Below are 16269 nucleotides of genomic sequence, written 5' to 3' on the forward strand. Positions count from 1 at the left end.
AACTTTTTAGAAATATATTTTTCAATTACTGTTGACAAAAGTTTTTCAATATACCGCATTTTTGTTTAGGTGTAAAATGTCGTTATTGCACCGATTCTCAACTCGCGGTGGATTTTGGCATGGCAGCAGTGCTCTTTGAAGATGTCTTTTCAGTGACTGAAGTTGACATGGTGAAGGACCCCAAAGACCCTTCCCGTAAAATAAAGGAAAAAAAGTTTGATAAAGGTGAGAGTTGGCTTGGTTGGTTTAGTCTAGTATTCTTACAATTTTCGCAAAGTTTCCAGAATACTTTGCTATGGAGAAAACTATCAGACAGAACTTTTGTTAGATATAAACAACGAAATTTATCCTATTGTAGAGAAGGAAAAGTTTGAAATGGTTTTAGCACCAACGCTATCTTTGGATGGTCGGCCTGACGATGGCTTGTATCATCCTTCTGAAGAACCAAGTTTGCTGGACAAGTTTGAATATGGCATGTATGGTAAAATTTTTAAGTTTGCAGAGGAAGTTGGAAAGTCGTGAGTGCAGTTTGAGTTGTTTTTTTGACGACTCTCACCCTATCTAGTGTTGTATATATCTCGTTTGGCGGTTTACTTATGGCCTTGAAAGGAGAGCCTAGAATTATTACTCCGCAATCTTTCGAAGTCGACTCCGGAATTTATATTCTCATTCGCAAGTTGTGATGCCACGATAAACTGACTTTTCTCTGAGGAAAGCAAATTAGGTGACATTTTGGATAGTTTTTTTCAAGGAATACTTAGGTGGGCTTTTACAGCAAAGTAAAACTTTATTTAAAATATTTGTTACCTTTGTACGTTATGACTTTGTATTATTTGATGAATAGTTGTTTCGCTATATGTTGTGCAATGACTGGGAGACTGCACTCGCGGGAAATTTGTAATTGGAAACGAATTTTTTTATGAAAGAGAAAAGAGTGCTGTTGAATGAAGAGCTTATTTTGAACGAGCAGTATGGAATCCCACAGTTGATAAGAGAACTTGAAACAGTTCAAAAAAATCTTAAACAAGAAAGCTCAATAGAGACTATAGGGAAAATTTTGGAGACATGGCAAATATGGGCAAACAAGTTGAGTCCAAACATGGAGTTCGGAAGGTTTGTTTCTAGACTACAAGCTCTTCAGTCTCTAAGGGGTATAAGAACCTTTCTGAGTGATCAAAGAGAGAGGTTGGTGGTCTCCAACTTCGAAGCAACTAAAACAGATGTTCCCTCGGACTCTGGAGTTTTTAGTGACACTCCCAATTCTTTACGTACTAGGAGAGACCGAAATAATATGGAGGAAAATATAACTAGTAAACAACATTCTTCGGATTCTTTCTCTGATTGTTTCACTCAAGTTGACGCTAGTACCGATATTGAACCTACTCAAGAACTGGACTTTCCACTCGAAGATAGTGAACAAGATATATAGTTGTGCACCAAGTCACTTCGCTGTTGGCAAAGCTACAACTTATAAAGGATGAAGTTAAGGCCGAAACAATCTAAAATAGGTTTTATAGTAACTTCTAATTTGCTGCTGAACGCCTTTCCCTTATAAACTTTTGAAACTGAAGATATGTTTCTACTCTATCGAACTTATAACAACCAAAAGCTACTTCTGCAGCAGTCCCACCTAAAAAATAAAGTCCTGTCGCAGAAGATATACAAACGATCAACGAGGTCAACGGGCTCTTCGAAAACTTCACGCTGTAGTAAGTTCCTAAGGCAAATCCAGCAACAGCTGACAGTTCTTCAAATCATCCAGTTAGCTACTTCCCTTTCAATTAAGCAATTACCAACCTCCAGTTCTCTTCACCTTTTGTAAAGTATGAAGCCTCTCTCCGTAAACTGGAACTGTGGCGACAAAAGCTTCACGTTCTTCTTTCGTTGGGACAGCATATTTTCCCTCCAACGAATCTAAGAAATAGGCAAGACGACGATTTTTTTCAAGATAACTTTAAAAATTTCAACACAATAACGGTGAAACTTTGGCAATTCCTTACTGATGCCAACTTTGTACGTAAAACGGTTCATTTGAGCTCTCTCCCATTTTCTCCAACTGTCCAACTGTAACAAATAATTCCTTTCGTTGCTCATCTTATGAATGAGACATGGCATGTTTACTCATTTTGCCAACCTGAAGAATGACTGCCATAAAGCACTTCAGGGGACTAACAAGAATTTTTAGTAGAGCGACAGCTACAAGAAAACCATCTCTTCCTAACCTTTTCGACAGGAAACACAATATCCCAATCTTCTTCGTTAAGTTTATAAAAAAAAACAACTTCTTCTTCCTGTATGACAAGCTACTCCTTTTTGATCAACTTTAATTAGAACAGAATCTCCATCACAATCGATGTAAATATCCTTTAACCACTGAACCTGACCTGATGTTTCCCCTTTCCTCCATAAAGACTTCCTAGAACGTGAATAGTAGCAGGCTCTTCCTTCCTTCAGAGTAACAAGAAGTGCTTGTCGGTCCATCCAAGCTAGCATCAGAACTTCTTGTGTATCATACTGTTGAGCTACAACAGGCACTAAACCGTTACTGTCGAACTTTACTCGTTCCAGTAACTTTGAAGGTTGCTGTGTAGCACATAAATGAAGACTGGCTTGTCGTCTGTGCGACAAAGAGTTGCTATGAAGCAGCCTTGAACGTCTGTTGTCACAATTAGAACAAGAAAAACTCTTGCAAGATTTGTCAAACACAAGTTGCTTGCGTCCCCACGTAGCGTAACTAACAAAGGCCCTGGTACTAATCATAATGAGCAAGTGAGAAGATCTTGGTAAATTTTTCCATCATTGGACTGTTGTTCTTCGCAGTTACATATTTGTAGATGAAGTCTAGAGATAGTTATGAAAGAGCCAAAGTAGAAGAAGGCAACCACGTAGAGGAGTTTTCAGTGGAATTAGAAGACGTCTTCTTTGACTCTCTTTCAGACCACTTTGAAGAAAGAGGCATTGACTGGCCAGGTAAGGAAGCCAGCCAAGTTTTTTTCCAGCTGACACTTATCTTGATTGAAAATAGAATATGAAGAAAATAGCTCTTATTCTAGTTTTAAAACTGACGTAGATTGTGAAAATGGGAACAAGTTTAAGAAACGGGGAAAGAGAAAGAAGAAACAAAAGTCTGAAGCCCAACGGACGGAACTCTCTTCCACACAGACAGGAGGCAATCAAACTAACAATTCCTCTTTTACTGGTATAATTGTTGAACGTTCGAAACCAAGATCAGTATTCAAAGAAAAAGACGGGAAGAAGGAAATGGAAAATAGATTCTTTGCAGAACTGAAACTACTAAAGGAGCACATGCTTAAGAAGGAACAGGACTTGTGCGTCATTAATTTCTCTAGGCAAGTTTAGAAACGAATAATTAGAAAGAAGTCAAGTAACTTTGTTCTCTAGTTGTCAAGTTGGGAAGAAAAAGTCGCGTTTGATTTCGTCAGCGTTATCAACTGGAACAGGGTTCGAATTCACGGCTTCTTTTGACTGTTCCAATAATCTTTTAAAGAATGCCGGGACTCGGTTATTGGCGCAAGCCATACGAGATTCAAACATATCTCTTATTCTGTTAGACCTATCAAAAAATAGGGTCGGAGACGATGGCGCTACTTATTTGTTCAAATCCTTGGAGTCGCAGAAAGTTCTTTCGACTCTAAACCTCTCCAGTAATGACATTGGTCCAGTTGGAGCCAAAGCTTTGGCTGAATACTTGGGAAAGAATTCCAGTGTTCCCGAGTCTATTGATATTTCTCATAATCATATTGGTGACAATGGTGCCATTGATATTGCGAATAGTTTATTGTCAGATTTTTGTAAGCTTCAAAGGCTGAATATATGCAACAATTCGATTGGTGTTAAAGGAACAGAAGCCCTTATTTTATCGTTATCAGAAAAAAGTTTATCCGGTCCCAGCAAACAGTTTCATTTGGATTTGTCATATAATTATTATTCGAGGGAAGTTCTGGACACAGTAGAAAGATTGAAGAGAGAAAATGGCAAGTGCGAAATAATTCTTTCCCAAGATTATCTTCAACAGGATACTTTCTGTGAAGATTCTCTTGAATGCAATAACCATATGCAAAGTAGCGAAGCAGATGAAGAGTTTGATTCCACTGGAGAGGGCTGGTGCAATTGTGAATCCGTTCAAGATATTTTTAATGCTGCGAATGTTATTGAGGCCTGGCTTTGGAACACAGAGAAAAGCCTCTTTTGTCCAGAAAAGGTCAATGAAGCTTACGATAGTATAATAAGATATTTGGATGAGGAGTTGAATTTCAGTGAAAATAGCAACTTTAATGTATTACCTGCTGAACAATCACAAGATGAGCTAAATGACATACAATATAGAAAGAGGAACTTCGATAACAAGTCAGAAGTTTGTGATTTACCTCCAGCTGTAAGAGCTACTGTCGAACTTTTGGATATCTTAATGCAGCCAGTTTTTGATGATTTATTTGAAGGTTGCTCACACAAAGCTCTCACTGAAGGAGATGAGTGTTTCAGAAAGTGTAACGAGAAGGATAACGAGCTTATCACTCCTTACGCTATGTGTTCGCAGTCACGTATAGTTTTTCCCCGACTTCGCTATTTTCGTTACAAGTGTATCGAGATAATTTGGAAACTTGTTTGCTTTCGTTTTCAGTGTATAGATAAGTATGTTCATTTGACTTGAGCCCATCGCATTTTGATACTGATTTGTCATGAAAGTTTGTTATCCTACCAGGGTATTATGTCACGATGTTTAGAGTTGATATCGGAATATCCTCAGAGTAATTGTTTCCAGAATTTATTGTTGAAAATATTCGAGGAAGCGTTTGGATCTGGTAAGGGTATTGTTTTGTATTGACTCGGCACAGAATCTTATTAATGTGTAATTTTAGAAAGAAATAGCGATATATTACTCTGGTCCTTTCTACTTCCTTGGTCATTTGCATCCAATACGGCATATAATGTTCTCCATGTTATTCGAGACGTCTACACATTGTGAGTTACGTCTGTTTGGCCATGAACCAAACTTATGTTGACTAGGAACTCTTTATTGAATGAGAAGTTTCCGAAGATAGGAAATTTAAGTGCTTTAAGTACCGTTTCACGTTTTGCTAGGCTTCTGAAAGAAAAAGCCGATCAATTTGAAGAAATACGTATGATGCTCGAGAATAATAAGGAATGGCATAAACTACAAGAAGAGATATTTCCCAAGCTTCTGGATATGGCTTCCTCATATGCTCTTGGTGATGAAGTATGTTGTTTGGGAGGAAAGAAACCAGTCAGATCGAGTTTTAGTTCTGGTCCTCCAATAGACTGGGCTGCTATTTTTCGAGGATTCCCTGGAAACTCGTTTTCCAGGTTATCTTTGGGAAGGTAACACCAAGAGGGTTAAACGATAATTTTAAAAATAATTTGCAGATAAAGAATATTTCATCGTTGAGAAAAATCCATTCGTGTTGAGTGGCATGTAAATGTGTGTTTGGCGATTCAGTAGTGTGTATTTTATAAGCATTGCTACTATTCTGGGAACAGGTATTCTTGGCCTCCCCGTAACACTTTATAACTGTGGATTCTTGCCTTTTTTTGTCGTTTTCACTGTCGTGTTATTTGCCCAAATATGCGTAGTTTTTGCGTTTGTAGAACTTTTACAACGAACTGATGCCTCACTTTCGAAACTGACAACTGAGCTACATCCTATTAACACAAGCAACGTTGAAGCGGTCGATTTCCAACTTATTACTGACAGTTCAATCAACCGAACTGCAACGGAGCAGACAGAAGATTCTTCAACAGGGAAGAAGTTCCCGCATACTTCTATATCCAGTGTCAGAGGGACAACTCTTTCAGGTAGTTGGAATTTATAGTTTTGAATATCTCTTACTTTCATTCCATATAGAAGGGAAGCCTGCGGCCTCTCTCTTCACCATGAGTGCTTTGTACCTGAAGAATCCACTCATTCGCTTTCTTTTTGAGCTGACTGTTTTGGTACACTTTGTGAGCATCATGACGAGTTATGCTTTGGCGGCTCCTCAAAGTTTCCGACAATTTTTTGGCCTAGATGTTTCAAACTCTTTTACCACTACTCTTCTTTTTGTTTTATTATGTTCTTTCCTAGTATGCTTTGTATTACCTGGTGCTTTGAACGTAGTATCGATTGCCACGGCTTTGAAAGGAAGCATACTTATCGTTTTAATTGCACTAGTTACTACTGTAAGTCTTAGAGTAGGTCAATCGTTCCAAAACCGCTTTAATTACCTGTTCGACTCCTTTTTGATTGGAACAGTCTCCCTGGGTAGTGTGGTTAATATCATGCCAGTTACTTGGTCTCAATTGGGTTCTCAAAAAGATAATCGTACTGTTAAGTTGTACCGCATTTCTGTTGTTTTGGCAGTCGTTACTTGTTACATTTTGTGTACTGTTTGGTGTCTCGCAATATTGTTAGTTGTTCCACAATCGTCATCTGTGGACTCTCTTCAGACTGCTTACAAATTGGGTCAAATTTCGACTATTCCTTTGGTTTCCCAACTCCATCAAGTGAACTCCATTCCTAACGTTGTCTCTTTTTTGGTAAACGGTTTCATTTGTCTCTCTACTACGGTCAGCTTTTTAGTTATGGGAAGTGGTTTAAAGAGTGCATTGGATGGATTAGCATTTCGTTGGACAAGACTCGAGACAAATGAAGCAGTATTTTCTCCTCGATGGAAACGGTTAGGAGAAAACAAAATCCGCGGAGTACTCTATTTTTGCTCTTTTGGTTTGATTGCGTTGTTAGCAGCGTCGAATCCTCATTCTTTTATGCGTGTTTTGGAAGGATTTACTTCTCTTTGTTTAAATACGGAGTCAGGTCTTTTTGTAGGTTGGATGCTCCTTTCCAGCTCGTCAGTTATAAACTCTATGGAATTGATGCTTCCCATGAGAAAGAACACTATTGTGATTTTGGGATATTTCATTGAAGTTTTTTTCGCGTTAGCAATAGCTACTAGTGTCATATATCTTAGTTTCTAGAAGAAATATCTCGGAGCCACAAACAAGAAAAAGATATTGTAATCATTAGATACTGCAATTTCCTATGAAAAGCATTAACAAGTTGTTTACTATTTTGCCCATCATTTTTGTGTCCTTGTCAAAGGTCCTTTTGATTTTCACCTTGTTAGTTCTATATTCACCTAAAAATGATAGAATTACGGTCATCAGTCTTGAATATCTTTTGTTCGCCAGACTGTATAAGGATTCGTCCCAGTTTTGTTTTGTAGAAAGTTCATGCGTGCTGCGAGATTTTTTGATTTTGTAAATTTTCACTGCTGCCGCACCCAAGAGAATGAAAAACCTATCAACAAAGCTTACGGCGTGCTTTCTGGCTAGCACCTGTAAGAAGGACTTTCCTGTTTTGTATAGTCAAAGGAAGACGCAGCTGAAGCTTTGTTGTCCAAGACTTTGTGCAAAGACTGGACTGTTTGGATGCAGGCATTTCTCCTTGCTGCCAGGGAAAGCAATCAAACTGGCTATAGACGAAAGATACCCAACTTATTTATATTTCGTAAAAGAACTGTACCATCGTACAAACATGAGTCTAAAACTAAGAAACTTTGAAGCACAGATAAATATCTCACAGAGAAGAGACGGTAAAAGAAACTCTGGCAGGCTGTTTGTACTCAGCGACCAAATCTATGAGTTTGTGAAGGAAGTTATACGGAAAGAAAATTTTGTATTCGAAGAAAAGGGTACTTTGAAAGAGTTGAGAGGAACTCAAGTCTCTCAGAGTATCTCTAGTGTCAAAGAATCAGTGTGGAAGCTAGAACAACTCTTCACTCTCGGTCGTTTACAAGAGCTATCACGAGAAGATGCGCAATTTTTATTGAGGGAAGCTGCTAGTCGAGGAGATACAAATACTGTACTTTGTATCATTTCGAAGCTCGAGGAGTTGCCTACCAAACCAGATTACCCAGAATACAACTTTCTGATTGTTTCTCTTCTTGTTGAAAGAGATCTAGAAGGTATTCGAAGAGTTTTTCGGGATTGGATTTCTTCGAACAAGTGCAATTTAGACGGAAATAGAGTGCATAGCTTAATAGATTCTTGTTTTCGTCTAGTGAATGACTGTGCTGTGCCTGACATATTGCAGGTTGTGGAAGATATCTATGCAGTTGGCGGAAGAGCGACAACACAAACCTGGAACCGCATTATTGGAGTAGTTGGTAAACGTGATTTGGAACAAGTTCTAAGTGTTTATCGGAAAATGCTGAGTCTAGACCGAAGAGCGTTGAGTCAGACAACATTCAATCTGCTTATTAGTATTTTCAAGTATTCCCAAAGTTGGAACAAATCGGTAAAGGCTTGTGTTTATTTGCTTGAAGTTAGTTTTGAAACATGTTGTAGGCCGCATGGGTTGGCGCAATGTTCTACAACGGATTGAAACCAGACGCATACACATGTAATAATCTTTTAGATGTTTGTTTATATGTTAGAGAATATTTTCGCGCAAGTAAGGTCGAGATAATTTTGCCAGCTCCTTATTGAACGAATCTCAAGAATCTATTATTGCATTTATGAAACGTCATCAGATAGCTCCTGATATCTGTACCTACACTCAGTTGTTGAGGCTTAGTGGTCGCACCCGCTTATTTGATGACGTTGGTGTAAATACGACGTATACAGAAATAAGCAGTAGTAAAGCAATTCGTCACATATGGAAGTTGGTTCATAGCAAGTTAAATCCAGACTTGACTTTTTACAACGCATTGATCGACGCTTTTGTTCGGATGGGTGATATTCATAGTGCTCAGGAAGCATTTGATAGCTTAGCATCCCATTCTTTGGAACCTGACGTGATCAGTTACAATTCGTTGATGCATGGTTACGCTCGTAATGGTGATCTATCCAGTAAGATGTTGTTCGAATATAATCGTGTCTCCTAAATGTCATTTCGTAGGTTGCCTGACTTTAATGCAAAAGATGCGGGAGGCTGGGGTTCGAATGGATGAAAGGACTTATTGTATAGGAATTGTGGCGTGCAAAAATGCTGGAGATCCAGACCATGCTATGGTAAGTAGAAAGCCGTCAATGAGCCGTTTTATATATTAAGTAATGAACAGAAAATATACTTTGACGCGTATGAAAATGGACGAGCACAAGGTGAAGTATTACATCACGCTGTGTATACGGCTTGTGGCCCAAAGTTTGAAAATGCCAGGCGCATTTGGAAGGCAATGACTGCAGTTTATCAACCTGGTCTGTCAGTTTGCTCAATATAGTGTTCGGAACGGTAACTTCTGATAGGTTTTGCAAGCTACAAAGGTTTCCTAGGTTGCTGTGGCGCTGCAGGACGTATTGATATTGCTCTGGATACTGTGCGAGAAATGAAGCAAAGAGGAATCATGCCAACAAGAGAATTATTTGTGGCCTTTCTAAATGCTTCGAAAAGATATAAGAAACTCTATAAGGGAATTGAATCTCGGTATTATAACATGTTGAGACAAGAATGTGGTATTATTCTTTTATAAAATGGCAATATTGTTTGGAAGAAATCGTTATTCAATGACAACTATCTTATTCGTGGATTGGATGCATCCACGTGGCTGCCTGAGCTAATTTCGGAAGTGTCGCTTCAAACCCAATCGTCACGGATTGGCGATTGGAATACGATAACCAATCATTGACGTTGAACACACCAGCGGAAGTGTGGTAATTCTAAAGCCAGACTGTCAACACCAAAATCCGACGTTGCCACGTTGCAATCATACCAAAAAAAGAATCGAAAACGTTTATCAAATTGTACGTCTTTGATAACTTGTTCCCCGTTGAAATGACAAGATGTCACGTCGCTGAGCAAGCCAAGTAGTAAGATATCCTACAAGCCGTTGTTACTATCAACTCGCTGGATATTCTGTTAGTTTGAATAGCAGTCAGTTCAACCGACTGAATCAGCATGAATTATGTCACAGCTCCCAAAGACAAAACAAAGTAAGAAGGAGGAACCTGATTTCTCCATAGAACAAGCTCAGAAAGTTGAGAGATCCTTCCCAACACGATTACCTCCTTTAAGAACGCTCTTTGAAGGCAAGATTTTGAAAGTAGTTGACTTTCTATACTATGACAGCTTTGTTAGGTACGACTGGTATTCCAAGGAGAAAACAAAACTACACAGAATTTGAAAGTGAAAAACAACCTGGTTATTCTTCTTCCGCAGGACCTTCTATTCCTCTTATAACCCAGTCACCCTCTTCACAAGCAACTCCAGGTAGGGGACGATCTCCTTACGAGCAGTTGCAAGTTACAGCCGAAGAGCCATATGCTGAAGCTTCTCACCGTACATCAGCTTATTCCAAGACGAGACAGCTTCCTCTGTTACCTGACCTTGGGATATCCAGCTCAAAGGGATACTCTGTTAGTTTGTCTACAAACGACCAAGAAGAAAAAGCGATCAAGAATAAGGGGGCCAACAAAAGGAGCTATCCTTTTCCTATATTCCATGAACAAAAGTTCGGTAGGTGGTTGCTTGGTTCAACTTGTACGTTCTGATCGAGTCTAATGTGTGCAATTTATATTGAAGAAAATAAGTCACACAGAGAACAACGCCATGTCACTTCTCCTGTTGACAAACATGAGGAATATGAACCTGAGATGACCTATTCTCATTATTCTGAAACAAGGATACCCGCCTTACGAACAACACAGGCTGAAGCCTCCTCTGAATCTAGAACAGAGTTGCAACCATCAGTCTTATCTTCGAGACTACATCGTCGATATGAAGAAGAAGAAGAAGAAGAAGAAGAAGAAAGCAGTCAGGTCCGAGCTCAACAAATGCATCTTCTTCTCAAGTTCTAGAACTGTTACAGTCGAAGGGAAAGAAGAATCTCTCAGAGGAAGAAAGGAAAACCTTGAAAATTTTAAGAAATAGGTTATCCGCAGAGAAATCCAGACTGCGACAAAGACAACGAATGACTGAAATGGCCAAACAGATTCAGGAATATGAGGAAGTTTTGAATACTATACGTAGTGAAGCAAATGCATTGCTGAGATATGTTGAGCGTCTTGAAGCATTTTGCAGACTAACTGGAATTCCAGATTCTGAATTACGACGACCTATTTTAAAGTTTTTACCTCCTTAGAGAGTTACTATGATAGGAATAATTTCAAAGTGCATACGCAATGCATTTAAGTATACATTTCTTTGTAACATAACTCTCCAACAGTTAGAAAATGGCAAAATCTCATATTCTTCTTTCTAGAGGAAGGATCAATAATATAGTTCACTTTCTCTCTTTCTCTCTCTCTTTATGTTAATTTTTAAAACAAAAAATGAAATCACCGAAGTAAAAGCTAAAACGTAATGGTTATAAAATAATATCATTCTATAAACGGGTGTTGATAGACAAGTCAATATGTCAGCCGTCTCAAAACAGCGTATGCCAAAAAAACCCTCTTCTGCAACGTAGTTCATTCAGATCTTCGACAAATATGAAAACTACGTGATGATTGAAACTATAAGAATAAATATATTCAACTGTTGTACAAAGAGAAAGATACCAATCATCCCATCTAACTCTGACTTAAATTAGTATTATTTTGACTGGCAACTAGACTGCTGAGGACCTCATTTTGAAATTTCAATATCATGCATTCTCTCTCCAAATCTTCTATTCTTCCTTTCAACAAACGAATATTGTATAGTGTATCTTCCATATCCTCGTACGTCTGACAACCAAAACATGACGAACGTGTGGTTTCCTCATAATATTGTTGTGCAAGTTGAACAATAAGCTCAGGACCCAATGCTTGAACTCCTTGCGGTCCCAAGTTCATTAGAAATTTAGCAAAATTTTGACTTGGATTTAGATAACTAAGACGGGAGGAGTCAGTCATCTCTGTGTAAACTTCTTCTTGCGTGACACTTTCTGAACGTGCACTGGACGCTGAAGATCGCAACGGCTGTTGCAATTCTCCCACAGTTCCTCTTCTTATTTCTGCATTATCCCTTTCAAATTCATTAGCGGAAGATCCACTTATGACCTTGTCTTCGTTACGCAAACTTTCTGATGGAGCCCAAAGATGTTCATATGAATAACTAGAGCCACTTCGAGCTGTTGATGATTGTGTCCCCTCTTCTAGTCCTACTGTGAGGCCCTTCATTTGGAAGTCTGCCAAGGAAGTATCCGCCAAGTAATGTGAAGAATACGGATGAAAATGTTCATTCGCCATGAAACATTTACCGTGTTGATTATCCTTGATTTCATTGAGGTCAGTGACTGGTGCGGAAGTGTGATAGAACGGTTCTCCTTGGAAACCCGAAGACTGTTCCGCTGTTCTTCTGATAATCTCTTCTTCAGGCACATCTACTGTTTGAAAAGAACCAAGAAACAGTTGTTGTGTTTCCTCTATAGTTTTGGATTTCTCTTGAGCATCGAAGCTGCCAAGGCTCTCACTGCTCGGATATTCTAGTTTCGTCTCAGTTAGCATTTTATCCGGTTCGCTATCTTCTAGCTCTTCGTCACCCATCTCTTGTCCACTCGCACTCTCAGGAAAAGCTTGAACACGGTCTTTCTGTCTTTGAAGGCGCCTCAGTTCATTAATTACCCTTCTCTTTTTTTCGTCTCCCAAAAACTTCTCTCCTTTCGAGTCTTCACGCAGTTGCTGTTCTAAGTATTCGATGAGTCTATTAATGCTCTGAATTTTTCGATATGGCCACCTTCTAATTCCATATTGTCTGCAAACGTTTTTGATTACTGTCGAACAAACCCCTAGCTCCTTGGCAGCTTCCTCCAGTGTTCGACCGAAGTAATTCTTAAGGCAGTCAAGTGTTAACGACTTCCTTTGTTTTGGCATCTATTCTAGCTATTTAAGTTTTCAACCATAAAATGCTGTAAAAGACTAAAATAAACGGGCATGGTTCTAGTTGAACAATATGGAGTAATCTTGCCTTAAGGTCTAGCTTGTTTTAACACTACACAACTACTCCCAATCTTCCCTCAAGGACGCCCGTAGAAGCTTGCTTTTCGTGTTAACGACCTAAATCTACGTTTCTAACGCTTCTATGAAAGTTCACAACAATCTTAGCTGTCTTTCTCTTCCGAACGCAACCTTTCCAAAAGGTATGAACGAAGGGATGGAAACGTCGAAATTTCTGATAATGCGAGTCGCCTATTCGATGTGGACGTGGAACCTCAAACAGAATCCGTCTTTACTAAGCGCCCTCGAACTGGTGAGATTTAATATTTCAAAGAAACTTTCCGCCTTGTCGCGTAGACTGCTGTGGACCTTTCTCTTCCTGTCCCTTGTTTCAGGCATTTACACCTCTTCGAAGGAGTACGGAAGAACATATTCTTATGTCACGAACTTCAACTTGCATTACAAATATGTGTGGTACATATTTTACTCTAGATTGTTCCTTCTTCTTGGAAAGATAATAATACTGCAAGTCTCTTGCTTCGAATACTTGTGAGATTGTATATCAACAAGTGGGACAGTTTTTAAGAACGTGAAAATGCTTGGTCAAGCAGTTTAATCCCACTGTGCCTGTGAATGTTATTCTATTATGCATATAATGCTCGCTTCGTCGATGTAACCCAACTATCTTCTTTGGAGTACAAACGCTTTATAGGTTTCAAGGTTCCAGCTGCTCCCATTATTCAAGTTCCTCCGACGTCATTGACAAACACTTGAAAAACTCTACCGAGTAAATAGCTCAAACTCTTTATTCAAAATTTATCTGGCGAACACCATCCTTATCGACTACCTTCATTATAAAATTCCTTTGATTGATGACGAATCGTTTACCAAGCTGCTGAATACAACGTTTCATCAATTCTATTCCTTGTTCCAACGTGATACTAGGATATTTAGAGCTCTCTACACAAAAATGTTGTTCACTTACTCCTTTTGATAATATCGATCCAAAGTACCAAGTATAAAGAAAGAAGCATATCCTTGAGCAGTATAGTCAAGTTTTTCCAGAGTACCAAGATAGTCGATGTAATACAAACAAGGACCAGATACTTCATCAAAGCCTCCTAAAAGCAGATTCGCTAAAACTGGGGCTTCCCTAAAAAACGTTTAGCAAAGTGTGAAAAAAACGACAGCAAAGCAAGCCCACCGAATAAGTCTAGCAAGTTCACCACGGATGAAATTCGCAACTGCGTGAGTACTCAACTGCAGTCCTGTCTGGAATTCGTAAAGGTGAAGATTCTTTTGTATGTATTCCGTAAACTGAACAAAGTCTCCAGGTTCCCCACCCATCGCCAGGGTCTTGTGACTATCAAGTTCCATTATTTTGTCAACATCATCTTTCATTACTATAACAGAACGTGCGTTTGAAGTATCAGCGGCTGACAACACAAAGTCTTTGCCGACTAGAGCAATCACCGAATCCATCACTATACAAAAAATTAAACCGAATGAAATTGATTTTACTGTAAGGAATGATTATTTCCATTCTCTTGGGCTTACAAACTAATTTTTGGCACTGTGCACATTATTTATCTGAAACTCTTTCATTTTTTCAACCATGGCCGCTCCAATAGCTGCTGGAGATCGAACAACTGTCGCACCAGCACTTTCTAGGGCACTTATCTTTGAAGCAGCTGTTCCTTTTCCTCCAGAAATAATGGCACCTACAATAAAGTTAGAGTGAACTTACTACTACTATTTACGAACCTGCATGCCCCATCCGTCTCCCTGGAGGTGCGGTAACACCTGCTATGAAAGATACAACTGGTTTCTTTATGATAGATTGCTTTAATAGTTCCGCAGTTTCTTCTTCTTCACTGCCACCTACATTAATAACGCGAATAAGTTTCGTTCAAAATGTTAATGTTACGACCGTCACGTACCTATCTCACCGATCATAACGATACCTTTAGTATTCGAATCTTTCAAAAACATATCAAAACAATCCATAAAGGTTGTTCCATGAAAAGGATCGCCACCTATTCCAACAACAATGCTTTGACCCAGACTGTATTTTGTCGTTTGATCCACAGCTTCGTACGTGAGCGTACCAGAACGAGAAACAACTCCGATACAACCTTGTGAGTGAATGTAACCCGGCATTATGCCAATTTTACACTCGTTGGGTTTCAAAATGCCAGGACAATTGGGACCAATCAAGCGAGATTTCGTGCTCTCATTCAAAAGGGTTTTAACTCTAACCATGTCCTTCTGAGGAATTCCTTCCGTAATACATACAATAATTCCAACTTCTGCTTTGATTGCTTCTTCGATGGCTCCAGCGGCACCTGGAGGGGGCACAAAAATAACCGAAGCGTCCGCCTTTGTTTCCTTCACAGCCTAGATCAGGTCAGAACACGTCGTGACGCTAACCCACACATGAAACTATCTTACCTCTTCCACAGTAGAAAATACTGGGCGTCCGAGGTGCATAGTGCCTGCTTTCTTAGGGCTAACGCCTCCAACAATTTTGGTTCCATATTCAATGGACTGTTGACTGTGAAACGTTCCCTGACGGCCAGTAAAACCTTGGACAATAACTTTGGTGTTCTTATCCACATAGGGCTGGGGCCTGTTCGACGCACTGGAGGATGAGAAAAGTCTATGACTGGAGCAGGCAAGACTCCTCCAGGCTCTTTGCAGAGAACCAAATGATGCACAAGACATGGAACAACTTGGACTATCTCTTCAAGTCTCTCTTGCCCCAATAGAAAATCGAATATAATTCCTTTGTTTAGGCAGGCCACTTTCCACAATGGTAAGCTACGACTTTAGGTCTAACCTTTTGTTGAAAAATTCCAAAAGAGTGTTTATGATGAAGTTGAAATTGAAGATATGATATGGAACGAAGATTTAGAAGCCTACACTTACCAGTGTCCCTGTGGCGACTTGTTTCAAATTACACTTGTAAGTCCACCCTATTGAGTTAGAGAGAGTCTTACGAGAAGGTTCAGGAAGAATTACGTTTAGGAGAAGAAATAGCGCATTGTCCAAGTTGTTCACTTGTTATAAGGGTAGTCTATAATCCTGCCGACTTCCAGTCCTCAACTGGTGAAACAGGGAACGGAACTTGTGTTGTTGCCGCTGCTTGAGTTTTATTTTCTTGTAGGAAGTTAGAAATAAAACTGCTTGTTGTGAGAAAGACTAGAGACGTTTCGACATTTATACTGGTTCCATTTCATTGTAGCTAAAGTTTTCGAGTCGACTGTTCTGCTATCATATGAATATCTTCACGGAACACAATGTTTTTATAACGATAGTTTCCTTCTGAACGTACAGCAACTACTATATTTTAGTAAACAGAAAACCCTTAAGCCAAAGAACTTGGTTTAAGATCTG

The 16269-nt window shown here is 39.2% G+C and overlaps 12 protein-coding genes across 13 annotated transcripts; 7 read left to right on the forward strand and 5 right to left on the reverse strand.

Annotated features, from left to right (window-relative positions):
* The first annotated feature begins 57 nt into the window (after nucleotides 1-57).
* Nucleotides 58-799, forward strand: Gasu_11020 (DNA-directed RNA polymerase II subunit H). The gene is made up of 3 exons (XM_005708188.1): nucleotides 58-225; nucleotides 278-518; nucleotides 566-799. Exons 1-3 carry the CDS (start codon nucleotides 120-122, stop codon nucleotides 681-683), a joined length of 465 nt encoding a protein of 154 aa, XP_005708245.1. The 5' UTR covers nucleotides 58-119; the 3' UTR covers nucleotides 684-799.
* Nucleotides 800-877: 78 nt separating this feature from the next.
* Gasu_11030 (uncharacterized protein) lies at nucleotides 878-1478 on the forward strand. Its single transcript, XM_005708189.1, has one exon. The coding sequence runs from the start codon at nucleotides 920-922 to the stop codon at nucleotides 1427-1429; it is 510 nt and encodes a 169-aa protein (XP_005708246.1). The 5' UTR covers nucleotides 878-919; the 3' UTR covers nucleotides 1430-1478.
* A 4-nt stretch (nucleotides 1479-1482) lies between these two features.
* Nucleotides 1483-2227, reverse strand: Gasu_11040 (uncharacterized protein). The gene is made up of 5 exons (XM_005708190.1): nucleotides 2223-2227; nucleotides 2135-2168; nucleotides 2001-2080; nucleotides 1798-1952; nucleotides 1483-1747 (listed from the first exon to the last, which is right to left on the reverse strand). The coding sequence occupies exons 2-5, from the start codon at nucleotides 2150-2152 to the stop codon at nucleotides 1524-1526; spliced, it is 477 nt and encodes a 158-aa protein (XP_005708247.1). The 5' UTR covers nucleotides 2153-2168; nucleotides 2223-2227; the 3' UTR covers nucleotides 1483-1523.
* Gasu_11050 (bifunctional phosphoribosyl-ATP diphosphatase / phosphoribosyl-AMPcyclohydrolase) lies at nucleotides 2102-2807 on the reverse strand. Of its 2 annotated transcripts, none has more exons than XM_005708192.1 (1): nucleotides 2102-2807. In XM_005708192.1, exon 1 carries the CDS (start codon nucleotides 2758-2760, stop codon nucleotides 2266-2268), a length of 495 nt encoding a protein of 164 aa, XP_005708249.1. In that variant the 5' UTR covers nucleotides 2761-2807; the 3' UTR covers nucleotides 2102-2265. The 2 variants fall into 2 exon arrangements, with proteins under 2 accessions (XP_005708249.1, XP_005708248.1); XM_005708191.1 differs by having other exon boundaries at nucleotides 2233-2807.
* Nucleotides 2808-2827: 20 nt separating this feature from the next.
* On the forward strand, nucleotides 2828-5426 carry Gasu_11060 (uncharacterized protein). The gene is made up of 7 exons (XM_005708193.1): nucleotides 2828-2970; nucleotides 3026-3329; nucleotides 3382-3522; nucleotides 3589-4653; nucleotides 4708-4823; nucleotides 4881-4983; nucleotides 5029-5426. Exons 1-7 carry the CDS (start codon nucleotides 2835-2837, stop codon nucleotides 5363-5365), a joined length of 2202 nt encoding a protein of 733 aa, XP_005708250.1. The 5' UTR covers nucleotides 2828-2834; the 3' UTR covers nucleotides 5366-5426.
* A 1-nt stretch (nucleotide 5427) lies between these two features.
* Gasu_11070 (uncharacterized protein) lies at nucleotides 5428-7108 on the forward strand. The gene is made up of 2 exons (XM_005708194.1): nucleotides 5428-5835; nucleotides 5885-7108. The coding sequence occupies exons 1-2, from the start codon at nucleotides 5460-5462 to the stop codon at nucleotides 6991-6993; spliced, it is 1485 nt and encodes a 494-aa protein (XP_005708251.1). The 5' UTR covers nucleotides 5428-5459; the 3' UTR covers nucleotides 6994-7108.
* A 109-nt stretch (nucleotides 7109-7217) lies between these two features.
* Gasu_11080 (mitochondrial protein translocase, MPT family) lies at nucleotides 7218-9527 on the forward strand. Its single transcript, XM_005708195.1, has 6 exons — nucleotides 7218-8314; nucleotides 8365-8470; nucleotides 8518-8868; nucleotides 8918-9030; nucleotides 9081-9216; nucleotides 9265-9527. Exons 1-6 carry the CDS (start codon nucleotides 7307-7309, stop codon nucleotides 9486-9488), a joined length of 1938 nt encoding a protein of 645 aa, XP_005708252.1. The 5' UTR covers nucleotides 7218-7306; the 3' UTR covers nucleotides 9489-9527.
* Nucleotides 9528-10037: 510 nt separating this feature from the next.
* Gasu_11090 (uncharacterized protein) lies at nucleotides 10038-11148 on the forward strand. Its single transcript, XM_005708196.1, has 3 exons — nucleotides 10038-10471; nucleotides 10538-10773; nucleotides 10824-11148. Exons 1-3 carry the CDS (start codon nucleotides 10078-10080, stop codon nucleotides 11094-11096), a joined length of 903 nt encoding a protein of 300 aa, XP_005708253.1. The 5' UTR covers nucleotides 10038-10077; the 3' UTR covers nucleotides 11097-11148.
* A 34-nt stretch (nucleotides 11149-11182) lies between these two features.
* Gasu_11100 (transcription factor) lies at nucleotides 11183-12947 on the reverse strand. The gene has a single exon (XM_005708197.1). It carries the CDS (start codon nucleotides 12808-12810, stop codon nucleotides 11527-11529), a length of 1284 nt encoding a protein of 427 aa, XP_005708254.1. The 5' UTR covers nucleotides 12811-12947; the 3' UTR covers nucleotides 11183-11526.
* A 616-nt stretch (nucleotides 12948-13563) lies between these two features.
* Nucleotides 13564-14397, reverse strand: Gasu_11110 (20S core proteasome subunit beta 4). The gene is made up of 3 exons (XM_005708198.1): nucleotides 14078-14397; nucleotides 13859-14026; nucleotides 13564-13814 (listed from the first exon to the last, which is right to left on the reverse strand). Exons 1-3 carry the CDS (start codon nucleotides 14353-14355, stop codon nucleotides 13679-13681), a joined length of 582 nt encoding a protein of 193 aa, XP_005708255.1. The 5' UTR covers nucleotides 14356-14397; the 3' UTR covers nucleotides 13564-13678.
* A 5-nt stretch (nucleotides 14398-14402) lies between these two features.
* Nucleotides 14403-15637, reverse strand: Gasu_11120 (succinyl-CoA synthetase alpha subunit). The gene is made up of 4 exons (XM_005708199.1): nucleotides 15325-15637; nucleotides 14814-15270; nucleotides 14638-14754; nucleotides 14403-14594 (listed from the first exon to the last, which is right to left on the reverse strand). Exons 1-4 carry the CDS (start codon nucleotides 15595-15597, stop codon nucleotides 14434-14436), a joined length of 1008 nt encoding a protein of 335 aa, XP_005708256.1. The 5' UTR covers nucleotides 15598-15637; the 3' UTR covers nucleotides 14403-14433.
* Nucleotides 15638-15647: 10 nt separating this feature from the next.
* Gasu_11130 (CSL zinc finger domain-containing protein) lies at nucleotides 15648-16245 on the forward strand. Its single transcript, XM_005708200.1, has 3 exons — nucleotides 15648-15688; nucleotides 15736-15837; nucleotides 15885-16245. Exons 1-3 carry the CDS (start codon nucleotides 15686-15688, stop codon nucleotides 16020-16022), a joined length of 243 nt encoding a protein of 80 aa, XP_005708257.1. The 5' UTR covers nucleotides 15648-15685; the 3' UTR covers nucleotides 16023-16245.
* The last annotated feature ends 24 nt before the right edge of the window (nucleotides 16246-16269 follow it).

The sequence above is a fragment of the Galdieria sulphuraria genome (genome assembly GCF_000341285.1).
Source record: "Galdieria sulphuraria unplaced genomic scaffold scaf_6, whole genome shotgun sequence".
Lineage (NCBI taxonomy): Eukaryota > Rhodophyta > Bangiophyceae > Galdieriales > Galdieriaceae > Galdieria > Galdieria sulphuraria.